This window comes from Acomys minous (assembly GCF_964271855.1).
Source record: "Acomys minous genome assembly, chromosome: 1".
NCBI lineage: Eukaryota > Metazoa > Chordata > Mammalia > Rodentia > Muridae > Acomys > Acomys minous.
Window position 1 is genome coordinate 176,670,425 of NC_140483.1, and position 26,339 is coordinate 176,696,763.

Here is a 26,339-nt window from a genome sequence, read left to right on the forward strand (position 1 = left end):
CTGGGACGTTTAAATCGCGTAGCTAAGAGACTCTTCTGTATTTGAACTACTTGTAAAAACAACCTTTTGTGGGGCCTGGAAAGGCTCAAGGTTTACAGCACTTGTTTATTGCTCTTGCAGAGGACGGGCTTTCGATTCCCAGCCCCCACACCATGGGTCACAACCATCACAATAACTCCAGTTCCAGGGGACCAGACACTCTCTTTAGGAGCCTTTGCACATCCAGGCATGCACATGGTGCATATACATACACACATGCAGGCACAATGCTCATCCGTGTAAAGTAGATACACTTAAAACATTTTTAAAATGATATTTTAAAAAACACATCTTTTTCTGCTTCTAAGAATGGTTATTTTATCCTTAAGAAGCACCTCAAACAACAACAACACAAAACAAAAAATCCAAACCAAAACAAAAAACAAAACAAAAAAAGAAGCACCTTAAGTTATATGTGTAATAATATAAATGTATATGTAAAAAAAAATAATTAAAAAAAAAGAAAGAAAGCACCTTGAGAATACAATAAAGGAGGCTGCGTGTGACAGTACATGCCTTTAGTCCCAGGGAGGCAGGGACAGGAAAACTTCTGTGAGGTCAAGACCAGCTTGGTCTGCACAGTTAGTTTCAGGACAGCCAGCAGGGCTACAGCGTGAGATTCTGTCTCAAAAGCAAAACAAAACACTCCCCACCCCACCCCACCCCCACCCCTACCCCCACCACAATAAAGGCTCAGTAAGAGAAGAAATAGTGGGCACTGCTCTCAGGATTTTGTACCTCGAAGTCTGGTCCTGTCGCATATACTAATTTTGCACCGCTTGTTTCCTTCTGAAACCCGACCTCACACTGATAGTCTGAGAATGAGACTAAAACCTGGTTGAGCCAGGTTTGGGACAGTCCTGAGCTGACCCCGAGCATCCTGATCATCGGCTGTAGCAGGACATGCCTCAAGACCAATAAGCAAAGGCTGAGTAAAAATAATAAGGTTCTTTCCAAATCACTGGAGTCCAGCTGAAGTTGCCCCTCTACTTTATTACACTTTATTACTCAGCAAGTGTTTACTTAGCCCCTGCAAGGCATGAAGCACATCACTACACAGAAGATATGGAACCTCAGCTTGTGATAAGCCATGTGAAGGAGAGCAGCCGGGCTCAGTGAGAGGATGCAGCATGAAGAGACAGCTGCTGCCGTGTAGAGCATGCAGTTCAGGAAGTGTTGCGACAGAGGACTGAGGAAAAGGTGGTGGGCTCGTGGTAGATGCTCTTTGGGAGCTTTCTTTTACTCACAGGAGGACTAGAGTGTTTTTTGTTTTGTTTTGACAAGGTCTCAATATTGTAGCCCTGGCTAGCCTAGAACTTGCTATTTAGACTAGGCTGGCCTTGAATCCATAAAGATCCATCTGCCTCTGTCCTCCAAGTGCTGGGATTAAAGGCATGTGCTGCCATACCTGGCTCATTCATGTTTCTGCCCCCCCCACTTCCTCCCTCCTCCCTCCCTCCCTCCCTCTTTTGCCTGCACGTATGTCTGTGTGTCACATGTATGATGCATGCCTGATGCCCTCAGACATCAGAAGAGGGTGTCAGATACCCTGGAACTGGAGTTGCAGACCATTGTGAGCTGCCATGTGGAACCCAGGTCCTCTAGAAGAGCAGCCAGTCTCTTAACCCTGAGCCATCTTGCCTGCCCCTTGGTCTATGCCTTTGGGGGATACTGGGGTTATGTCTTAAATATCGGAAATGCTTAAGGTTTGGCTGCTGGCCTTGGAACTAGCTGGAGTGGAGCCTTCTGGAAGGGAGTAAGGTCACATGAGGCAAGTTCTTGAAGGAGAATTTGGGAACCTATCTGATCCTGTCTCTTTGCTTCTTGGTGATCACGAAGTAAGTAGATTTGCCTGTCCTCGTTCTCCCTGTCCTGAGGAGCCAAGGTGGCCATGGCCTGAAATGTCTTCAAGTATGAGCCAGTAGTATTCTTTCCTCTTTTTTTTTTTTTTTTATTTTGTTTTTGTTTGTTTTGGTTTGGTTTTTCGAGACAGGGTTTCTCTGTGTATCCTTAGCTGTCTTGGACTTGCTCTGTAGACCAGGCTGGCCTCGAACTTACAGCGATCCACCTGTCTCTGCCTCCCAAGTGCTGGGATTAAAGGCGTGCGCCAACATGCCCGGCTTCTTTCCTCTTTTTAAGTCACTTGTCTCAGGTAGTTTGTTACTGTGATGGTTTTCACAGGCTCCAGTCATTTGAGAAGAGGGAAACTCAATTGAAAATGCTTCCATCACACAGGCCTGTAGGCATGTCTCTGGACATTTTCTTTCTTTTTAAAAATTTTTATTTAGTTATTATTATGTATACAGTGCTTTGCCTGCATGTATACCTGCAGGCCAGAAGAGGGCATTAGATCACCTTATAGATGGTTGTGAACCACCATGTGGTTGCTGGGAATTGAACTCAGGACCTCTGAAAAGCAATCAGCGCTCTTAACCTCTGAGCAATCTCTCGAGCCCTTCTGGGCTTTTTAAATTTTAATTTAATTTAATTTAATTATTGATTGATATGAGCAGGCCCATCCCACTGTGAGCAGTGCCAGTCCTAGGGAGGGACAGGCATAAAGAGCAAGCCTGAACGCAGTGTTTCTTTGTGTGTCTGTTCAGTTTCTCCTGCCAAATGTTTCCCTTTGGTTGCTGCCTTGGCTTCCCTCAGTGACGGCCTGGGACCGGGGAGCTGTAACGTGTAATAACCCTTTTCTTCCCAATTTGATTTTGGTCATGACATTTTTGTCATTGCAATAAGAAGCAAAGTAGGTCAGATGGAAGTTAATGACTTCTATGTGTCCAGGACCTCTATTTGTTCTTTCAGAAATACTTTTCAAATGTGGCATTTGACCTTCCTCTAAGAGAGCATTTTGTTTTGTTTTGCTTTGTTTTATTTTATTTTTTAAATTTTTAAATTTTTAATTTTTTTTTTTTTTTGAGACAGGGTTTCTCTATGTTATCTTGGCTGTCCTGGACTCGCTTTGTAGACCAGGCTGGCCTTGAACTCACAGCGATCCGCCTGCCTCTGCCTCCGAGTGATGGGATTAAAGGTGTGCGCCACCACGCCCAGTTTTTGTTTTGTTTTTAAACAGAGCTTGTGAACTGCTGTCTTACCTCATTTTTACTAAAGCCTCTGCTTTTGTTTCTATCAGGTAGTCGGTATGGCTGTAGCCTGGTGGGCTTATGACATCTGTCCATTTGCTCAGAAAATATGAATTAAGCCTTTTCTTAGATGCTGAGCCCCCTGCAGGACTGTAACTTACTCAGGAGTGGTCTACTGAGGAAAAGGTTCCTGGAAGAAAGATCTAGAACCTCTTCAGCCCTCAGCTGTCAGTGGGCTTGCTAGACATTCCTCCCCAGGAATAGACATTTTCCAATTTAGGAAAAATTCCCTAACAAGAAAACAAAAACAAACTGTTGTAGGTTTCTGACAACCAGCAGGACTTGTTTCAGATGAACATTTTTTCTAAGTGCATAAGAACTCTTTTTTTTTTTTTAAACTAAATCTCGATAGCTTTTTCTATGCATGGCACTGCTGCAGTGCTGAGGACACTGGGGTGAACAGCTTATGTGCCACTGGGGGACAAACAGCGAATTAGATACCAAGAGGGTTACAGGAAAGGAGGAACAGACCAGCCGGCCGGGCACACGCCTTTAATCTCAGCACTCGGGAGGCGGAGGCAGGTGGATCTCTGTGAGTTCGAGGCCTGCCTGGTCTACAGAGAGACAGTTCCAGGACAGCCAGGGCTATACAGAGAAACCATGTCTTGAAAAAAGTAAAACCTGAAATCCACCTGTCAAAAGGCGGAATGGAAGAAAGAGGGAGGGTCTTGGGAGGGAATGGCTTTTGCAATGATTAAAAACTGTGCTTGGGACAGGGCTTTGGGTTAGTTACCTGTCTACTGCTGTGATAACATACCACGAGTAAGGCAACTTGTCTTTTTTCTTTTATTGAAAATAGATTTTTTTGGTACAGTATATTCTGATTACATGTCCCCTCCCCTACTCCTCCCAGCTCTTCCCCCGATCCCCATCACCCGGATCCACACCCTTTCTGTTTCTTGTTATAAAACAGACGTATAAGGAAAAAGACCCAAAGAGAGAGCATAAGAAACTTCTTTTTTGTTGTTGTTGTTGTTTTGTTTTTGTTTTTTGAGACAGGGTTTCTCTGTGTAGCCTGGGCTGTCCTGGACTCACTTTGTAGACCAGGCTGGCCTTGAACTCACAGTGATCCGCCTGCCTCTGCCTCCCGAGTGCTGGGATTAAAGGTGTGCACCACCACGTCCAGCAAGAAACTCATATAGATACAGAGATTCACATATATTTTCACAGGAATATATGTGAAAACCCAAGGCTGGAAGCCATAATATATATGCAAAGGACCCATAAGGTTGAAGAAAGGCTCTGACCTAATGTGGCGAAGACCCTCCAAAGATGTGCTTGGGTTTCTTCTGTGTTGGACGTCTACTGCTTGCCCTGGAACCCACCCTTAAGGGTGGCTCATTTCCTCAAGGGTGAACACTTGGAGAAAATGGACTTTTCTTTTCACACATTAAAAAAAAATTATTTAAAACAATTTTTAAATTTAAATGTATTTTGACCATATTTTTGCCTCCCTGCCAAGGACTTCCAGATCCTCTCCTACCTCTACCCACCTAACTTTAAGTTCTTTCTCAAAAAACAAGCCAAAACACAAAAAACAAAAACAGAGCTTTTGGGTGAGGGACAGGCGAGTGTGCTCACTCAGCTCGAGGGCCCATGCAGGCCCTGTGCCTTGCTGCCACCGGCTCTGTGAGCTCACACCAGTGTTGGTCCTGTTGGGTTTGAAAGGCCTTATTTCTTTGGTGTCCTTCCTCTCCTCTGGCTCTTACAATTTTTCTGCCTCCTCTTCTAAAGAGTTACCTAAGGGGAGGGATCTGATGGAGACAACCCTTTTAGGGCTGGGTCTTCTAAGGCCTCCCAGTGTCTGCATATTGTCTGACTGTGGGTTTTTGTATTTGGGAGTCTCTGCGTTGCTGCGGGAGGAACTGTCTCTGATGATGGCTGAGCGAGGCCAGGGATCTATGAGGAATAGCATTTTATTGCTACCTTCCTGAAGCAGAACAGTAATATTTGGTTTTCCCCTAGTTCCTTGGGCATCCTACTGTAAGGTTCTTGGCCACCCAAGCGATGTTGGGTATGGGGTCCATCTCATGACGTGGGTCTTAGAGCAGGTATTGGTTGGTTACTCCAATATGCTTTGTGCCACTGTTACACCGGTGTATCTTGCGGGCAGGTCATTCATGTAAATTGAAGGGTTTATAAGTGGGTTGGCGTTTACCTCCAGTACTATGAGTACCAGTCGATAAGAGTGAAGGCTCTGGGTAGGCACCAGCTTGACTTCTCTGTGTTCACTGAGTTGTGTGTGTGTGTTGTCTTCAGCAATGGGGCCTCACTGTCAGTGTATGGAAAGCCAAGGCAAGGCTGCCTCCAGTGACATAATTCCTTCAAGGCCATACCTTCTAAACTTCCCAAACAGCACCACCACCTGGGGACCGAGTACTCATCCAATGGGACAGCCTCATTCAAACCAATCTAGGCTGCCCGAATGATGTTGTGCAGGCACTTGAAGACAAGTGAACCACACGGCTATGTGAGGGCAAAGCACTCCAGACAAGGCAAAGCAAGTAGGGAGGCTGTAGGGTCCGTTCATGCTAAGGCTCAGGGGGGCGTTCAACGAACAGCCCAGATCTACCAGAGTTTGAGCAAAGGGCCAAAGTATGGAGAGAAAACAAAAAAGGGAGCCACTGTGGATGCTGCGCCTCACTCTGTCATTAAGGCACTGCAACAGAGCAATGCTTGTTGGCTGCTACCAGGACCAAGTGGAGAGTGGGTTAGAGAGGAAGATATGATGGGGGCCTGGCCCCACATGGCCAGAGAGCAGATTTGGGGTGGATTCTGAAGGAAGAGCTAAGAAACTGGATGTGGGGGGTCTGTGGGCAGAGGACAGACTAGCTCTGTATCTGCATCAGACATGATGGGTACCCTTTCAAGATGGCGGGTGGTTCTGTGTATTCAGTCAGGGGCAGGGGGCCAGGCAGGTGCGCCAAATAGGGTTCTGTGAGTCATGTGTGTAGACGTGATGTTTACGTCTGTGAGTCTGTGTTCACTAGGATGCCAATGCCAAGAGCTGGGGCGGGTGAGAAGTTTTGGACACACAGAAGAGGTAGCCAGCAAAGCCCGTGGAAACCGGAACCGACCGACCTCTCTCTCTCTCTCCCTCGTAGGTGTGACAATGTCCGGGTTTTTAAGCTGGGCCTCTTCTCTGGCCTCTGGTGGACTCTCGCCGTCTTCTGCTGGATCAGCGACCGGGCTTTCTGTGAGCTGCTCTCGGCTTTTCACTTCCCCTACCTGCACTGTGTGTGGTAAGTTCCTGCCCTGAGGTGATGGCGGCCTCCTCGCTGGCTGTGGCACTGGTGTCCGCACTTGCTGCTGGGCGGGGTGCAGGTGGGTTCAGGGGAAAGGCACAAAGCCCGTCGTCCAGCTCTTTCTCCCCTTCCTCAGACCTGTTAGAAACAATGGAAAGTAAGGGAGAGTGTGAACGTGGCTCCAGGGAGCTGGCTTAGCCAGAACAAACCCTCCCAAAGACCTAATTGTTATGCTGCACAGTGGGTGCCGCAGCGCCTTAATTAGTCCTGGGGAGGCTGAAAACCGAGTCTGCAACCTGAGCTCTCGGGTCTGGCTAGAAGGTGGGGGTGGGGGTGGGGGAGGGGGGGACTGGGGACCTTTTGTAAAGCGAGGACAAGAGCATCCTTAATAGGAACCACGCCTCCGGGGCCCTTGTGGCCAGGTGAAAGCTTAGACCCCACAGGTCAGCTGGGGACAGCCTCATCCATTCTTTTTACAGCTCCAGGTAAAGCCTAGGGGACTGAGGTCTGTGGCTGAGTATCACTCACCCTGTTTATCATAAAGTGCCTGTGCCTGCTTGTGGATAAGCCCCACCCCACCCCACCCCACCCCACCCCCACCCCCACCCCCACCCCCACCCCGGCTGGGCTCAAACTCCAACAAAAAAAGGAGGAAGTGGAGGGGCTTCTTCCTAGGAAATACTTCAGCTCCAAACCCAGGACAAGGCAGTGTTTCTGCTTCTGTCCTCATGACTGCTAAATACAAAAGGTGTCAGGGAACAAAACAAACTTGTCTCCTGCGCTGGTAGGTGAGGAGCATGCAGAGGAAGCTGTACAGGAATAGGGCCTTGTTAACCCACATCCACAGCCATCCTCAGATGCCAGTGTGAGCTGGGCATGGTGGCTCACACCTGCCATCCCAGCCCCTGAGAGGCTGAGGCAGTACGTTTGCCACAAGATTCAGGTTAGTATAGGCTACACACACACACACACACACACACACACACACACACACACGCATGCACTCACAGAACAGAAAATTTTTTACCCAGGTAAACTTCAATTTGTGTATAAATACAGAACTAGAGTTTGGAGTTCAAGATTTAATGTAGATTTTTAAGTAGGAGGGGTAAGAGAAAGTGAAGAATGCAACACATCCAAGCACAGGTGTGGGCTCCTTAAGGAAAGGTTGCCAAGCTTAGGCATTTTAGTGTGAGACCGCCCCCACCTCCGGTCTCCGAGAAATGTACGTTTTGGAGGCTTCCAGAATCACGTTCAAAGGATCAAACCAAATCGAGCAGCACAAATTGAGGTGTTCACTCATAGTTTCGGCTTTGTTTCTCTACGTTGAGCCATCTTTCTTCCCCATTATGAAGTGATTGTGCTCATGTAGGGTGGGTGTTCATGTTAGGTGCATGCTGTAGCCTGCGGGAATGTGTGTACACGTGTGTGCTCATGGTGCATGCTGTAGCCTGCATGAATGTGTGTACACGTGTGTGCTCGTGTGTTTATTCTCTTCTATCACATAGATGTCAGGGATCTAACACAGCATTGGACTTGGAGGAAAATGCCTTTACCCACTAGCCATTTGCCACACACATGAACTAATTTTTAAAATTTTAATTTTATGTCTATGAGTGTTTTGCCTGCAAGTGTGTGTACCACTTGCATGCAGTACCCGAGAAGGCCAGAAGAGGGAGTTGGTCCCCCCTGGAACTGCAGTTACAGCTATGAGCCTCCACGTAGGTGCTGGGACTCGAAGTCCAGTTCTCCACAAGAACAACAAGTTCTCTTAACCACTTAGTCATCTCTCCAGCCCCACGAAGTAATTTTTGAATAATAGTTTTAATCAACATAGACATATAGAAAACGTGTCTCGTAGTTCTACTCCCCAAAGAAAGATATTAACAACCTGAAGTTTATCTTTGCAGTTTGTTTATTTATTTATTTATTTATTTTTGGGTTTTTTGAGACAGGGTTTCTCTGTGTAGCCTCTCGCTTTGTAGATGAGGCTGGCCTGGAACTGACAGTGATCTGCCTGCCTCCGCCTCCATAAGTGCTGAGATTAAAAGTGTGCATGCCCAGCTTTGCAGATTTTATAGTATACACACACATCCCTCAATATAATTCTTTTCCTCCTACATTGCTAATGAAAAATGAAGAAGAAATGAACAGCCAGGTATGGTGGCACACACCTTTAATACCAGCATTTAGGAGGTGGAGTCGGGCAGGCAGGTGCCGGTGAATTAAGAGCTAACCAGGTTTACATAGTGAGCTCTAGGCCAGCCAATGCTACATAGTTAGGCTGTGTCTCAAAACAAATCAAAAACCCAACAGCAGGAAACTTTCCTTCCTCTGTCTAGCTACAACCACATACCCATGAATCACTCTGTGTCTAGAAAACTACAATGGCACCTTTCTATATGCGATGTAAACTTGAGTTTGGGTCCTCATGTTTGCAGAACAGGGGCTCTTCCTTCCTTCCTTCCTTCCTTCCTTCCTTGCTTCCTTTCTTATTTCTTTTTATTTATTTTTTATTTTCTTTACTTTTTATTTTTCAAGACAGGGTTTCTTTGTGTAGCCTTGGCTGTCCTAGACTCTCTTTGTAGACCAGGCTGGCCTTGAACTCACAGTGATCCGCCTGCCTCTGCCTCCCAAGTGCTGGGATTAAAGGTGTGCACCACCACCGCCCAGCCAAGCGTACTTTAATATAGGATAATTTCCAATGAAAAGCATAAGCCGTGCATATTGCTAAGGTGAGAAGCAATAAGGTGGGATCTAATTCTGGGTTCAGCCACTTCCACCTTGGCACTTCCAGTTTCATCCTTGGCCCTCAGTCTTACTGGGAAGGCCCTAAAGGTATTTGGTCCAATTATCTAGTAGAATTTTTTTTTTTTAAATTGTGGCTCTGGATGCCTTTGAACTCATGGTGTAGCCTTGAACACTTGTGACACTCTTCTCCCTGCCCCCCCACCCCCACCCCCAAGACAGGGTTTCTCTGTGTATCCTTGGCTGTCCTGGACTCACTTTGTAGACCAGGCTGGCCTCGAACTCACAGCAATCCGCCTGCCTCTGCCTCCTGAGTGCTAGGATTAAAGGCGTGTGCCACCACACCTGGCTGTGACACTCTTCTTGAGTTGGCCTCCCAGAGTGCTGGGGTTACAGATCTGAGGCACAATGCCATTTCAAGTGTGAATGCTTCGAAATTTAGGACAGTCTCAAATGCACAAGATTTCTCATACCCCTTCGGGCACTGTTGGGTATCTCATCTTTTCCCTGTTATACACGCCCTCTGGATGACAGCGACAGTGGGGAAGGTGGGTGGCCCCAAGGAGAAGCACTGCGTCAGAGTCACCTTTTCCCTCTTTTGCAGGCACATCCTCATCTGCCTTGCTGCATACCTGGGCTGTGTGTGCTTTGCCTATTTTGATGCTGTTTCGGAGATACCTGAACAAGGTCCAGTCATCAGATTCTGGCCCAGTGAGAAATGGGCTTTTATCGGTGTCCCCTACGTGTCTCTCCTGTGTGCCCACAAGAAATCGCCAGTCAAGATTACGTGATGGCAAGGCAGTGGCTGGCTTCTCTACTTACTTTTCTTCAAGCACTGGGCTTCATTTGCTAGCAAAGATAGCCGAGGGGGGTTGAAGAGTCAGTATGGGTGTGTCTGTTTAAAATTCTGTTCCTTTGGGCTCTAACTGGACCACTGTGCCTGGGAAGGAGGGTCCATCCTTCCCTAGGCTGGGAAACGGAGGACTCAGGGACACTATGCATGTCTTTCTCAGCATCCCTTCCAGGCACATGGGCTTGCTGGCTTATGTCTGTAATGGCCCTGGCACAGTAGATCTTCAGGAGACCCAGGTGGCCCAAGGCTTCTTGGTTAGGAGAAGGTGGCTTGCTGTAGATCCCTCATATTCCCAGGCTCTCTGGTTACATAGGAGTCAGCCTCTCTGATACACAAGACCTTCTGAATTTTTGATGGAAGGTCCCAGAGCAGATTTTATTTTGGGAGAAACTGTCCCTTACCCAAATCAAGTGGACAAAACACACATGAGGGCCATGCCTGAGGGGCGGGGTGGCTCATCACTTGCTCCTCTTAGCTTTCCCAGGTCTTCCACGTGCTTGTGGATCCGTCTTCCACTACCTCTGCTGAGAGATGGAGCCTTGGCTTCAGAGGGCAAAGCTTGTAACACCCTCTCTGCCAAAACCTACCCTCCGCTTTAAGCACACATTAAATATTGACATTGTTTCTGCTCCTCCTGAAGTTCAGCAGCCTCAGACCCACAGGGAATTGTTCTGGTGTGAAGATGCCACGCACAGCCCCTCTGCTTTACCACTTGACCTCTGCGAGAGCCCTGGGGACCTATTTCAATCACCGAGGCGGCTCTGGTTTTGACTGTGGAGCACCCTTGAGGCTTTTGGAAAGTTTTTCTTATTGGAAGTGTCCAGTATGTTATTACCTCTCTAACACTCTGAGCCCATTTCTCTACTGTTTCCAGGGGATGTGGGCCTCCTGGGGATGTGGGCCTACAGCTTTTGCTTTCACAATACCTGGTGCTAACTGGTTTCCTAGAACACTTCTTGATGCTGGGCAGTCACCACTCTCTGATTGGCTGGTTAGGGACAGGTGGGGAGGAGCACACTGTGACCTGAATGTTTCTCACCCTCATCGCTGGTCTTCACTGGGCTGTCTTCAGGGTATGAGGTAGGATGGGTTATCTCAGGGACGTTTGTAACTCAGGCACCTTCTGCTCTCTGACATTCCACTGTGGGGAGTCGGGCAGTGCTCAGGGGATGGGGGTCTCGCACTCCCAGGAACTCTGACCCTGTTTAGAAGCTTCACAGGGTCCAAAGTGGAAACTGAGCTTAGGGTTTTTAAGTGAATAGACGTCATTCTAGGTTGAATGTGGCTTTGAAGCTTTATAAGTAACTTGTATAAGCAACACAGGAGTCATTTGGCGATTTCCAAGGCAGAAATACTTGGTTTTGAGTGATAAAATGGTGTATGTTATTTTACTGTAGCTTAACATATATTTAAAATGATTTTCTGTTGAATGTTTATGGCAACCTAGGGGTTCTGGGTCAGAATTGCTGCTGAGTCCTTTGGTTTTTTTCAGTCTAGACTTTCTCAGAGGGCACAATCAAGTCATCCTTGTTTCTGGTTCACCTAGCCAGGTATGGGGTCTGCTCTTATCTAGTCTATTATATAAATGCCCTGAAGAGGACATCTAGCTGCCTTCACCTGGAAGGGTCGCCTGCGGCTGGAGAGTTGGTTCAGTGGTTAAGAACACAAGCTGCTCTCCCGAGGACCTGGCTTTGGTTCGCAGCATGCTCATGAAGCTCAGAACCTGTAACTTCAGTCCCAGGGGATCCGATGCCATCTGCTGACTTGCAAGGGCACCACAGGGCGTGCATGTGGTGCACATATACACAGGCAGACAAAACACTCGCACACATAAAGAAGTGAATGAATACATAAAAAAGATGGCTGTAGGACAGGATTTTTAGATGTAAAGTTTAATTTGTCCCAAGGGCCTTCCATGACCATGGCATTGTCCTCAAAAGTCAGGGGAGGACCATTTCTTTTCATCAGGGCAAGGAATTACTCCCTAGGGCCTCCACTGACACCTCTAGGAATAGGGATTAAAGTAGTGATGGATGTGCTTGAACACACTGGGTGCAAGGAACTGGTCACCTGACTCAGGGACTCAGTGGACATCTTCATCCTGGCTTGGGAGCAAACAGAACTCCCCGTCCCCTTCTGTCTCAGACAGAGCTTTTCTCTTTTTCATGTCTCAGGCTGGCGTCAATACTCACTATTTAGCCGAGGCTAGCCTCAAACTGATGGTGGGTCCCCAGATTCAGTCTCTCGAATATTCGGTGTGATTATAGGCATGAGAGATCACACCCATTTTAAACAGAAATCTCTACAGCTTGCTAGCACGGGCAGACTACTCAGGGGAGTAGGTGTGTATGAATCTAATTTTGAGCTGGGCTTTGGGCATTGTTCATACTTACATTAAAACTCTACATGTTTAGAGGGAATTTGGATACTACAGAAAAGCAGCAGAAGAAAAAAGTTATTCATACCTCTATTGCCTTAGAGCACCCACTGCCAATATTTTGGCTTTTGGGTGTGTTTCCTTTCTATTCTCTAAGGTTGGAACATTTAACCTTGAATGGAATAGACACACACGCATTTTCACAGAGAGCTGGCGCGGAGGGCTCTCGAGCTGGCTTTCTCTCGAATGCTGATTGCTGGATTCTGCGCTCACTACTGGAGCCACCTTTTCCACGGATCTGGTCTCGAGTGAACCCTGAGTTGTGAATTGGTTTTGGCTTTGCGATGTAACACTTCACATTTGCATCTCTGAGTCATAGTACCGCTGTCAAAGCTGGAACATCATGGAATTTAATGTTTCTAGCGTGGTAAAAAACAAGCTGAGCTCACTAATGTGCAGCACAGAATGTGGTTCCTCTGGGTACAGCTGACATTGACAAGTGACAACATCATGGCCACTGTTACCAGTGTGTGTGTCACCCTGTTATGTTCCAAATCGGCCTGGGAATCTCCGGACATAGGAACCATGAATGTTAGCACATGATCACCTCTGTCAGCGGCTTTACAGTTTTGGTCATCGCTGAGTCTTAGAACTCTTCTATCTTTAGTGCCTCATGGTGCCAAAGGCAGCTCTTTCTGTCTGCATCCATTTGTAACATGATCCATGTTGGGGAAGTGGGTGCCTATCCAGTTAAAAGTGCCTAAAACAGTCATTGTTGGTCAACCAGTGTTGTGTTGAGAGACAACGCTGGATGGTTGTCAAACATGGGCTTTGTGAAGATAGAACGCCACCCGTTCCACTGGTTGGATTTTTCAGGTGTTTGAAACTTTCCTTACAGGTCCTCTTCCCTTACCCCCATTCAGAGCTAGCACTGGGATTTGAACCTTCCCTGGCTTTTCTTCCCTCAGGTCTGACAACTAACCATCTCTGGGGACAGGCAAAGGCTGGAGCTTGGCCACCAGGGCCTCTTTCCCAGCATTTTCTCCAGCTGAAATTGGATTCTCCCCAACCAGGGCCTGACCTGGGTGCTGTTGGTCCTGCTGACCAGTGATACATCTTTGTCCAGATTGGGATTCTCAATAGATTTTATAGACATTATTTTCCCACAGACTTTAAAACAGGGCCCTTACTCTGAAAGGCGTACATCTTTTCTTACATGTCAAGTCAGATTTAAAACTATTTTATAACCACAATAAGTAAGACAAGCAGATAGAGTATTTTCACATATATACTGTGGTTTATGCTTTATGTAGGGTGTGCTGTGCCCAGGTGGTATGTACCCTGGCTAAGGTAGCATTAATCATTGCTCTGGGGGATCTATAGACCTTTTGCACTTTATGTTTTTTTGTGAACCCTGATAATCATGGTTAATATTAAAGCTATGAACTGGCATTTTCTGTGAATAAACATGTAAATGTATCTATTTTTGAAATTTCTTCTTTCTATTATTATTATCTGTATGTGCATTTATGTATGCATGCGTATATGTATGTGTGTGTGTGTGTGTGTGTGATATGTGTGTATGAATGGTAGCCCCCACACTTTGGAGACAGGTCTCTGTTAAGTTATTTTTACATACAGTTCTCTCCTTTCACTTTTGTGTGGGTTCCAGGAGTTAAACTCAGATTGCCAGGCTTGGGTGGCAAATGCCTTTACCCACTGAGCCATCCTGTTCATCCGTTTGTTTGTTGTTTATTCTTCCCCCTCCCCCACTCTCTTTTAGACAGAATCTCACGAAGCCCAGTCCATTCTTAGAGCCACATATAGTTGAGGATGACCCCGACCGTGTGATGCTCGTGCCCGCTACCTCCCAAGTGCGGGGACTAGAGGGCGCTGGTTTGAATGGGAGCGGCCATCATAGGGTCACATGTTTGAATACTTGGTCCCCAGTTGGTGACACTGTTTGGGAGAGGCTAGATATGGCCTTGTTGGAGGTGTGTCACTGTGGGCAGGCTTTCAGTTGCAAAACAACAAACAACCCCTACCATTCCCAGTGCACTCCCTCTGCCTCCTGCTTGTGGCTCATGATGTGAGCCCAGCTTTTCTTGCCAAGAAGTCCTTGCTCCACCATCATGGGTTATAAATCACTGGAACTGGAGACCCAATTGAATGCTTTCTTTTATAAGTTGCCTTGCTCATGGTATTTTATTTCAGCAATAGAAAAGTAACTAAAATAGCCACCATGCCTGGATCTTCAAAATTATTTCTGAAATGTCTATAATGAAAGTTAATTTATTTTTCCTTCTTTCCTCCCCTTCTTCTTTTACCCTCTTCCTTCAGATAGAATCTCATATTGTAGCCTAGGCTAGCCTGGAGCACTTTGTAGCCCAGGCTGATCCCAAACTCTTGCAGCAGTCACTGTCTCAGGCTTCCGAGTGGTTGGATTACAAGCAGGAGTCACTCCTCTGGGCAAGAGTGCAACACATGCATTGCAGAGCACAGTGGATCTGCCTTGTAAGTTCCAGGCTAGTCAGGGCTACGTAGTGAGATCTTATTTGGAAGAAAAAAAAAAAAGAATAAAGAGGGCTGGAGAGATGGCTCAGAGGTTAAGAGTGCTGGCTGCTCTTCCAAAAGTCCTGAGTTCAATTCCCAGCAACCATATGGTGGCTCACAGCCATCTATAATGTAATCTGATGCCCTCTTCTGGCCAGCAGGTGTACATGCAGGGAGAGCACTGTATACATAATAAGTAAATAAATAAATCTTTAAAAAAAGAAAGAAAGAAAAAAGATGTGCATTGCATTAAGGTGCCAATATGAGCTGCCGATGAGAGGGCTCGGTGGGTAATGGCGCTTGTTGTCAAGCCTGCTGACTATAGATCAGTTGCCAAAGATCCATGTGGAGAGAGAGAGAGAGAGAGAGAGAGAGAGGAGAGAGAGAGAGAACTGCAGGTTGCCCTCTAACACCCCCCCCCCACACACACCATCACCACCAAACAAACAAAATGTGAGTTTAAAAAAGATTCTAATATGAGATCAAGCATTCCAAGCAAAATGAAATGAATACATCAGAGAAGCTCCCGTGCTCCCAATTCTGTTGCAGCACGATTCACAATTGCCACGATACAGAATCAACCACCATGCAGAGGAAGCTGCCCACCATGAGGTGGCCAGGAAAGGGATTGAGAGGAAAGGGCCACAGACAAAACATTCTTCTAGGGTGCACCATCAGTGACTGCTTCCTCCAACTGGACCCCACCTCCAAGTTTGTACCACCTCCTGAAAGCACCATTAAATTATGAACCTATCAATATGTTAATTCATTCATGAAGTCAGAGCCCTCATGATCCAGTCACTTCCCAAAGTCCCATCAGCCTGCAGCCAAGCCTTCAATACAGAAGCTTTCAGATCAGAGGCCATAGCAACTGTGGCCTCTACTGACTGCTATATTCATTTTTTTGTATTTTTGGGTTTTTTTGTTCGTTTGCTTGATTTTTGTTTTGTTTTGTTTTTTGGTTTTTCAAGACAGTGTTTCTCTGTGTAGACTTGGCTGTCCTGGACTCACTTTGTAGATAAGGCTGGCCTTGAACTCATAGAGATCCACCTGCCTCTGCCTCCTGAGTGCTGGGATTAAAGGTGTGTGCCACCACACTCGGCTCTACTCCAGTTCTTTGAGACACTGGTTTAGTCTTTTTGTTTTTGCTTTGTTTTAGCTTTTATATACAGAAACATGAAATACTGGTCTTTATGTGCTTGGCTTATTTCACTTATACTGTCCTCCAGTTCCGTCAACTGCCACAAACGGCAAGATTTCATTCTTTTTTATGGCTGAATAGTATGTAGTGTATGTGCTTCTGTCAGCTGGTGGCTAATGTGAGAGCCAGTGGACCATCAGCTGAAACCAGAGTCCCCATAATTTTTCCTGCTTTTGTTTCTCAAGCACTTTGTCACAGCTAGAGAGCTGACTAACACAGAAGGGTGGGATCGGGGGTACAAGGATGGGTAGTTGTACGACAGGGATCTTTCTAATGCCCAGTGGCACAGCATGGTGAGGATAATTTACAACTTATTATACATTTTAGGAAGAACTGGGAGAGAAGAATTGAGCCCCCAGGGCCCTCGCACACAGATGTGTGAGATAGGCACTGGGATAGCAGTGCTAGATGTTGTGATTTTGTTGTTGCATGCCATGTACATGCATTGTCATGGGGTGCTCCATTAATATGTACAGTTATGATGTGACAACTAAGAAGGACTACATATTACACTCAAAGGCTTTCAAGGACTAAATAAGGCTGGGGAGGGGCCATGGTGTGATGAACAAAGAGAGAGCTTCATGTTCTGCAAGGCCTCTCTCTAGGCTTGCAGTTTGAACAGTTTTTTATTTTATTATTTTATTTTGTAAATTCTATGTTTTTGACTGCTCTATCTGCATGCACACATGCAGGCCAAAAGAGGGCATCAGACCACAGTATAGGTGGTTGTGAGCCACCATGTAGTTGCTGGGAATTGAATTCAGTACCTCTGGAAGAGCAGATGGTTTCCCCGGCCTGTGGGGTTTGACTAAAACTCGGGAGGAAGTTCACCTGTTGAAAATGCAAGACAGAAAGAAGGAGAGCAAGTCTGATTGATCAAGCTCTCAAACTTTATTAGTCAGGTAGTCGCTTTTATAAGTCAGAAGGCAGGGAAGCATATTGCTATAGCAACCCAGCTGCGTGCTTTTCTCAAAACACTGGGAATTCCAGGCAGGGTCATAATGTCCTGCCACACAGGGTATCTGGCTCTATCTTTGTCTAGTCTAACTGCTAAACCATAACAGGGTTGTTCCATCTCTATCTGTCTTTAGTCTAACTGCCGACGCACACCAGGGTCAGCTAGTTTCTGGTGAAAGGCAAGCTCTGGGAAAAACAGAGACTTAAAGGTGCAGGCTCTGACAAGATGGCTGAACATTGGCCATATGGCCTATTGTCCTCAACAGACTCTTAAGTGCTCAGCCATCTCTCCAACCCTTGGACAGTTCTTAACATGGCCTGTGGTTTTGGATTTGTTGTATAGTGTATGTTTTATATATTTGAGTCTCATACTGTTGAATTTTTAAAAAATAATGTAAAAATAGAGTATCTGTATCTCTTTCTCTACTCTGGGTAGGGCTGGCTTTCCTTCCTGCCCCATTTTTTGGGTGTACTGGCATGGAGACAGGGGTACACTATTGTCCTGGATGGACTAGAACTCTTAGCCTCAAGTGATCATCCTGCCTCAGCCTTTGGAGTAGCCGGGGCCGCCTAGACCATGCTTCTGCCACTTTTCAAAATTCTGGCAGCTCCCTCCTGCTATGTCTCAAGTGGCAATTTTGTCTCTGACCGTCTCTGGCCAGTGACACCCAAAGTACGTGTAAGAGTGACAGAATATAGGGCCAGAAGCACAAAATTTAAAAATAGATAAATAGAAAGATAGAATGTATATATAGAAAGATAGGTAGGTAGGTAGGTAGGTAGGTAGGTAGGTAGATGGATAGATAGATAGATAGATAGATAGATAGATAGATAGATAGATAGATAGATAGATAGATGGATGGATGGATAGATGGATAGATGGATAGATAGATAGATGGATAGATAGGGCATTGATGGTATTTGCTAGCATAAGCTCTGGGCCAGGAGAGTGGAGAAGAACCAAAGGAGTAGTTGCGCCACCAAGTGACTCTATGTGGTATTGCCATTAGTGATGCCCTCTTGTTTCCAAACTCAATGTCTCAATGTCTGATGAATTTTGCAGGTTTCTTCAGGGCTCCTGTATGTTTCCTTAGGTTTTGTTTTTTTTTTTAAACCATCTCTCTGGCCTTCATTTCCCTCTTCCCTCAGCAGCTCATTTTTTTAATGGCCTAGGGTATTGGGTCTTACTAGAATTTAAAAAAACCTGCTCAGTGTAATAAAGCAAATATTTTCCTGCATGTAAAACCAATGTGATCTAGAGGAAGATTTTTGTCTGTCTCATGTTGCTTACTCTGGCACTAACCTCAATATTAATTACTTCATTTAAATTCCAGAATGATTTGCAGTTTCTGATCCCCCACCTTCTGAGGCTGAGGTTACGTGTGTGTGTGTGTGTGTGTGTGTGTGTGTGTGTGTGTGTGTGTGAGAGAGAGAGAGAGAGAGAGAGAGAGAGAGAGAGAGAGAGAGAGAGAGAGAGAGAGAGAGAGAGAGAGAGAGAGAGAGAGACCTGGTTAAGAGAGGATTGGTTGGTTGTTTTATAATAGTTATTTATTTTATGTGTGTGAGTGTTTTGCTTGAATATGTGCCTAGTGTCTTTGGGGGCCAGAAGAGGGTGTCAGAGCCCCAGAAACTGGAGTTATGAAGGGTTTTGAGCTGTCATGTGGGTGCTAGGAATGGAACCCTGTCCTTTGTAAGAACAGCAAGTACCTTTAACCTGGAGCCTTGGCTGCAGCTCCTGGGAAAAGGTTGTCCCCACCCCCACCCCAGCTGCAGCTCCTAGGAGGAGGTTCTCCTCCATTGCAGCTCCTAGGAAGAGGTCCCCCACATACTGCATCTCCTAGGAGGAGGTCCCCCCCACTGCATCTCCTAGGAGGAGGTCCCCTCAACTTCAGATCCTAGGAGGAGGTCCCCCCTATTGCATCTCCTAGGAGGAGGTCCCCCCCCCACCACTGCAGCTCCTAGGAGAAGGACTCCCCCCTCCTAGGATCAGCAGCCCCACTTACACATGAGAAACACTTCAACACAAATCCAGTTAAGACTGACTCCTGCTCATTTTTGCCATTGCTTGAGTCACACCCACCCCAAGAGTGCACACATGCTGTGGATTCTGGGCCTGGTCTGTCCTCGCCTTCTTCTTGATGTGTTCTGAGTTTTCTGACCTTGCCCCCTTAAGAGAATCTTCCAAGCAGAGCGTAGTAGTAGCACATGACTTTAATCTCAGCACTCAGGAGGCAGGGGCAGGTGGATCTCTGTGAATTAAAGGTAAGGCTGGTCTACAAAGTGAGTTCTATCTAGTTCAGCCAGGGCTACACAGAGAAACCCTGCCTCAAAAAAGGGGGGGGCTTTGAAGGTATAATTAGTTGAGGCGAAGTCACACTGAATTCAGTTAGACCCTAGACACAGTGAGTGACATCTTTTTAAGGCAAAAGAGAATGACATTTAGGCAGAAGAGGGCCAAGGAAGAAGCCACACGACCACACGGACAGGAGACAGTGCCCTTGCGTCGGGACGCAAGCACGGGACGAGAAGCATGGTGGAGGAAGAATGGAGCGGCTCTCCACGGGCCTCAGAGGGCACCCAGGCCAACCCTATTTCCAATTAAGTCACTTTTGGTATGGGTGAATGTGGGGGCTGGGGACACCTTTTCAGCCTACTGCAGGCTCCCTATAAGATGCTTCCTACATCAGCTAAAAATGTGGGGGCCCGTCCCCACTGTGACTCTGCATAAAAATCGATAGGAAAAGACATACCTCAAGGTACGTGTGTTTCTTTTCTTTCTCCTTCTTCTCCCCTCTTCTCTCCTCTCCCCCTCCCCTCCCCTTTTCTCTTCCTCTTCTTCTGTTCTCTCTCTCTCTCTCTCTCTCTCTCTCTCTCTCTCTCTCTCTCTCTCTCTCTCTCATATTCCATCCACACTCTGCTGTGGAAAGACAGACCCAGTGAATGCTGAGAAAGATTTGTAGGCAAGATAGAAAAGTGGGTGCTAGGAAGCTTGCTTGGCATAAAGTCCTCTGTTGTGAACATTAGGGTGTTAGGGGGGATGAAGCCTTCCTGTCACACACTTCCCATCTGGGCTAGAGAGGTTTTGGTGTGTATGTTCCCAGAGGCATGCAGGCTGACCTGTCAATCACTGGTGCAAACATCACTGTATCAATTAGTTCACAGAGTAAGAGACATGGTGGTGGGAGGGCCTTGCTGAACAAAGTCTCCCTAGATGAGAAAGTGACCTGCCTTTGTGTGTGCAGGGGGCGGTGAAGGTAAGGTGTCCTCTGGATCAGGGCACTCAGAGGCTGATGGGTGGCTTTCAATCAATTCTCTGTTTTTAAACACCTTTGAGCTACCTCCAGCAACGGAGACCTATGTATACCTTTAATTTTTTTTTTTTAAAGCAGCAGCATCCAGCCCCTCCTGTGTGTTCAAACAGAAGGTGCCTTAACCAGACTTATTACCTCTGGAGGTGACACACCAGGTGACTTCCTAATTTGTTTCCTTTTGGGGTGGAAGTATCAGGCTCATCCAAAAGACAGTGATTGCTCAAAGGGTATTCTGGAGACCTGGACCTGAGGCCGCACAACCCCTGGGAGCTCCTTCCTGGATCCGATGGGCTTCTGAGACCCCTGGTGTTGCAAGGTCTTGCTCTGGGATTTTTGGTGGGACCTGTAGAAATGTTGTGGGAGTGTTCATCAGAGGAGACTGCTCAGACATAGGTTTAAGGCAATAGAAAGTCTTTATTAGCCGGTCAATGACTACATTGGGTGCTTGGGATTCCAATGTAGCATTGAGCCTTTCTTGGGGTGAGATTTAAAGCACACACACAAAAACCCCCAAACAAACAAAAACAACAAACAAAAACCATGTTCTGGGTTGCATACTTCAGTTTAGCCAGAAATGGAACTATAGAAGCCAAAAGGCAAGGTTAGAGACTTTCTGCAGGACTGTGGACTTCGATGGATTTGGTCTTTGTCTTGGCAGGTGGTCCTGTGTATATGCTCAGTTTTATAGCCTGAACAGAACTTCCACCATGGAACCAATTGTGCTAAGGTCTGGGGGCCTTGTTACATCATGACTGATCTTGGTCTGGAACACAGATTTGGCTTACCATGACTGACTGTGGCTGGGAACACAGCATACTGCCAGCCAGCACATCCTTAGTGTGCCTAGGGCCACAGACACTGGTTATTTAAGGCAGAAAGCAAGTGAGCCTGTGAAAAGACGAGGTCTTGGGATGAGGTGGTGCTCCAGTAGCAGTGGCTGGCTATGGACACAGTTTCTGATAAGCTGAACCAAAGTGTGCTCTGAGACCCACCTACCCCAGAAGAGCAGTGTGGAATAATGTTAGCAAGAGGAGTTTGGCACATTCACATGACCTAAGCTGAGTCAGGGCAGCACTCCCATTGCTCTCAAGGTTACTCCCCCAAAACCCTCTCACTGTGAGCTTCCCCAGGATAGTCTGCTAACCCTAGAATATTTTCAGTGCCCTTCCTGTGTTTCCGTAGCAGTTTCTCTTTTCCTACCATGGATGCACCTGCTGTTTCTGTTTGTATTACTGGAGATGAAGAGACCTGTGGGTTCTTTAAAAAAAAAAAAAAGATGTACTTATTATGTATACAATGTTCCACCTGCACGCCTGGAAGAGGGCACCAGATCTCATTATAGATGGCTGTGACCACCATGTGGTTGCTGGGAATTGAACTCAGAACCTCTGGAAGAACAGCCAGTGCTTTTAACCTCTGAGGCATCTCTCCAGATCCTGTGAGCCCTTCTTAAGTATCTAGAATCAAGAAACATTAAGTGGTACATGCCTGCCCCCAGCTGGAAGTAGTGACAAGAGGCTTATCTCATACCAGAGCTCTGAGTGCGGGTCACCTGCTCTACTTCTCTGAGTACATACATAACAAAGGCGAAGACAACAAAACCCAAGGCCTGGTCTGTTGCCAGGGGAACCTGCTGAGGAGTGCGCTGCTCATCAAGACGGAACAGGATGGACCAAGGCAGTGCTGGCCTGTAGCTACTGCTATGCGTGCTGAGGGTCAGGACCGCCCATGGAAACAGTGGGAGAAGTGGGGGAGGGGAGAGTCCTCACAGTTCTGTTCTTGGCACTAGGGTGCCGAGCACCCTACAAGCATGCCGTGTCCCTTTGGGATGTTTAGATTTTTATGGTTAATCCAGTGCCCTTAAAACTAGGTTAGCCTGCCTCCCTAAGGTGCCTCCTCTCAGCCCAAATCAGGGTCCTCATTTCCACCTGAGGTTTGCCTGAGGTTTGAAGAGAGCGTGAGAGGAGAGGGGTGTCTTGTCTTACCTCCAGGGCTGGGCACAGTTTGCCACATGTCCCCTGTGTTTGGGGAGAGTGGCCCCAGGAGTGGCATCCAGAGAAGTCCTAGGCAAACTCCCGTCAGTCTCTCCTTTGTCCCCTTGTGTTTCCCTGCTTGTGCATCGTGAAAAGATGACAGCCAGGTCCACCCAACTTCCTACTCTTTCTTCAAGCTAAAGAAAACTGGTGGAACAAAAGCGCTTAAGATGCCCAGACAGCCATTCCCCTAGCTCTGGGCCTGCACTGTCCCCTTGGGCTCTCTGTGACTTTGGAGGGTTCTGTCATCTGTCTGAGCCCTTGAAATGGGGCTGGTGCCACCGGAGACACGTCTGTTACTTTGTGTCAGAGGCCTCATTGTGTGTCCCCAGCTGGTCTGGAATTCACTATGTATTCCAGACTGGCCTCAGAAGATTCTTACCTTCCTGTCTCTTGACCTTCCTAGTGTTGAGATGACAGGCATGTGCCTCCATCCCCAGCTAGAAGCTAATTATTGAGTTTAATAGTCCTATCTAATGTCGGAGGGCACTGCACAGTGGAACACCGTGAGGCTCAGAGGAGGGAGAAGTCAAGGAGCCTCTCATGAGGTCTCATCCTGGAGGGGTCTTCCCTTGGCCCTTTCCCAGGGTCCTGGAGTCAAGAAAAGATGGAAAACCAGAGTGTCCTTGGTAGCTTAGAGTGATATATGAGGTCACATTCCTGTTACAGTCACGACTTAGGCTAAGGACATCACAACCCTAACCCACTCTTTCCCCCTTGCCCCTGGACCTCCCTCCAGGGAGACCCCTCAGACTCCTTCCAACCGGCCTAAGCATCAGAAGAGAAGCCAGAGCATTCAGCTCTGCGGCCGGCCACTAGGTGTCACTAGTCACTAGTGTCACTGGTGGTACCCAGGGAGGGTGGGGGGCAGGCGTTAGGTGGCAGGTAGGAACCACAGGAAAGGAGGAATCGATCTTGAGAGGGGGAACCTGGGCTTAGGACAGTGTCAGGGACACCCACTAGGTGCTGTGCGTGAAGTATGTGCGGGAAAGCATGACGGAGCTCTGAGACATTTGACCTATGCCCTTCAGCCTTGTTGGGTTATCCTAAGAGAGCACTTCGCCTCGCTCCTGCTGCAAAAGGGGCTTTGGAACACCATCCTGCCTCAGCGGCACCTCAGGAGTGATCCCCCTGAGCAAGGAGATTGATTCCAGTGCTCAGTCCAAAATCTGAATGCTCAGCCTTCTCCGAGGTCATCACGGTCACTTCTGAGTGAAAATCTCAAAAGAGAGGTGAGAGGGAGCCTGGTCCTGGTCCTGGCACAGACACCCACTCCTAGTGTGGCTCGTGTGTGTGTGTGTGTGTGTGTGTGTGTATGTGTGAGCGCGTGCGTGCGCGTGCATGTGTGTGTTGGGGTGGGGATGCCTGGGCCTGGCCCCAGTGCTTCTGCCTCAGAAAAGAACTGCCACATATTTTCAAATTTGTACCCTTGCCTCCAAAATGATATTTTAATTTCCTGCTCACTGAACAGACAGTAGGGCCTCACACACATTGAATACACGTTTGAGAGTGATCAGTGTAGGGATGGAGACACTGGCTTTCTCTCAAGGTGACAGTCAACAAGTCTTACCACATCCCCAGTTTTCTGGAGCCAGAGAGACAGGGCTGAAGTGCAATCAGCTACTCTTAGCCTGGGTCTCCCCATGCGTAAAATGAGGGAAGAAGCATCCACCTTTTAGATGCACCGTTGTTGATTTTTACATCATCTTGGCTGGGTGAGATATTTTATAATAATAAATCCTTTTCCATCTCATAAAACATCACCAGTTCTACTTCTCTGGGCACCCCTTGCTATCCATGAGTATTAACTGGAAGTAAACAATTAAACCAGAGCACAGAAACAACTAGTGTCCAGTTGGTGTGTCTTTTGTGGTCCAGCTGGAATAGCGATCCATCTCTTGTTCAAGTACTAAAAAGATGCCTACACTCATAGATTGAATACATTAGAGGTTACCTCAGAGGCACCAAAACCAGATGGTGTTACATTAAGGAAAGAAATCAAAGCACTCCTTCTGGGAGAAGTTTGACCAAGAGCCATCCCAAGTTTGAATTCTCCACTTCTCGACCTGTGTCTTCTGTCTGTCTGAACCTTGCAGTTTCTGGCTTGCCTTTAATATGTCTATTGTGTGTCTGTCTATGCCTGTATGAACTATGACTATTTATCCCTCTGTCCGTGTCCCCAATAAACGGACTTTGCTGTGCATTCAGTGAACAGCACAGAAGGCACCAGATGGTAAAGGAATCAGGGACGCTTTACAGAAATCCTAACAAAGTTTTACAAGGGGCTAAGTCACTGCCTCTGACTCATCCCAACTGACTCAGATAACAAACAGTAATATAAGCACACTGTTTATCAAGCTATACCCATACGCTGCTGCCAGGATTTATGGTGGGTATTTATTATACAAGGTTTCTTTTGACTTGTTTGCAGTCTTTAGCAATTTATCACACATATATGCACGCATGCATACCTCTGGGTCGGGGCATGGAAGAGCCCATAATTTAAGATTAAAGTTATACATTAGCTTAGGTTGTAAGAGCTGATTACATGGGAAATCCAAGGCCCATAAGGTTGGTTTTTACATTTCTCTTTCTCTCTTTCTCTTTTTTGTTTGTTTGGTTTTGGTTTTTGAGACAGGGTGTCTCTGTGTAGCATTGGATGTTCTGGAACTTGTTCTGTAGACCAGGCTGGCCTTGAACTCACAGCGATCTGATCTGCCTGCCTCTGCCTCCCCAGTGCTGGGATAAAAGGCGTGCACCCTATTGTTCTCCTAAAGGCAGATTAAACAAACAGGCTGAGTACACCTTAGTCTAGCAGTCTTAAATCTGCAGTGATCTCAAGATGTATTATTAACTCTGGCTTCAAGGTCCAGCAAAAGTTCCAGTGTCTTAGAACGTAAGAGATATTTTCATAAGACTATTTTGCTACATCTAAGGAGAAGAAGAATTCTCCCTTTGAACTTGGGCGTCCATCGGCTAGTCTCCCAACATTTCCTAGTCTGAATGGACTGACCACCTGGCTTCTCTCACATTATCCCTTCGAGGGGCACACTTCCCTCCCTTCTCCCCTTACCCCTAGCTCCAGTTTCTTGAGTTTTGGGATGCGAGATAGATGGCTGCCTCTGTTTCTTGTCACAGGTTCCTTGGGGGTGGGTAAGAGTGGGAAGCAGCAGCTCCCCTCCTCTCCCCTCATCCATAGTCTCTCGTCAGCCCCATGAGCATCAGAGTGTGAAAGGCGAGGGGGTGGGTGCGTTATACTTTTTCAGAGGTAGACCTCTTTTTAACCCAGTGCTTCTGCATTTGATAGCAATTAATAGAATCATTTTTAGCAAATTTGAAAACTTTCGTGTCCCTAGTGCACTTTGGGAATCCAGAACACTTTCCTGCTGTTAACCTCCCCCCTATTTTAAATTAGCATTATAACAAAGCCATACAGGGTCACTTTATGATACTTACTGGTTTGCACCACTTGAAGCTTAGTCTACATGTCACTTTATAAGGGCTACCTAACATATGACCTCATATGAAACCGCTCCTATTTGCTGTCCTCCAGTTCCGTGGCTCAGAAATCTGAGCGTGTATCTCTTGCTCAGGCCGTGTGAGCCAGGTGGCTTTGTTTTAAAAAAAAAAATAAATAATAACACATATAAAAGTTTATGTGACATACATGTATATTCTAAAGGTCCAAAGAACAACGCCACTAACAACAATATATAGGGACTGGAGAGATGGCTCAGTGGTTTAGAGCGCTGGCTGTCCTTGTAGAGGACCAAGGTTCTACTCTCAGCATCCACATGACTGCTTACAACTGTCCTTAGCTCTAGTTCCAAAGGATCTGGCACCCTCTTCTGGGCTCTGCAGGCATCAGGTACACAA

General features: G+C 46.8%; 1 protein-coding gene across 1 annotated transcript in view; it reads left to right on the top strand.

The window, feature by feature from the left end:
* The window catches only part of ACER2 (alkaline ceramidase 2), a 64,472-nt gene that overhangs the window by 28,060 nt on the left and 10,073 nt on the right, over nucleotides 1–26,339 (top strand). The window contains 2 exon segments of the mRNA XM_084776503.1: nucleotides 6,290–6,427; nucleotides 20,506–20,585. Coding sequence (XP_084632629.1) covers nucleotides 6,290–6,427; nucleotides 20,506–20,585 — 218 coding nt within the window.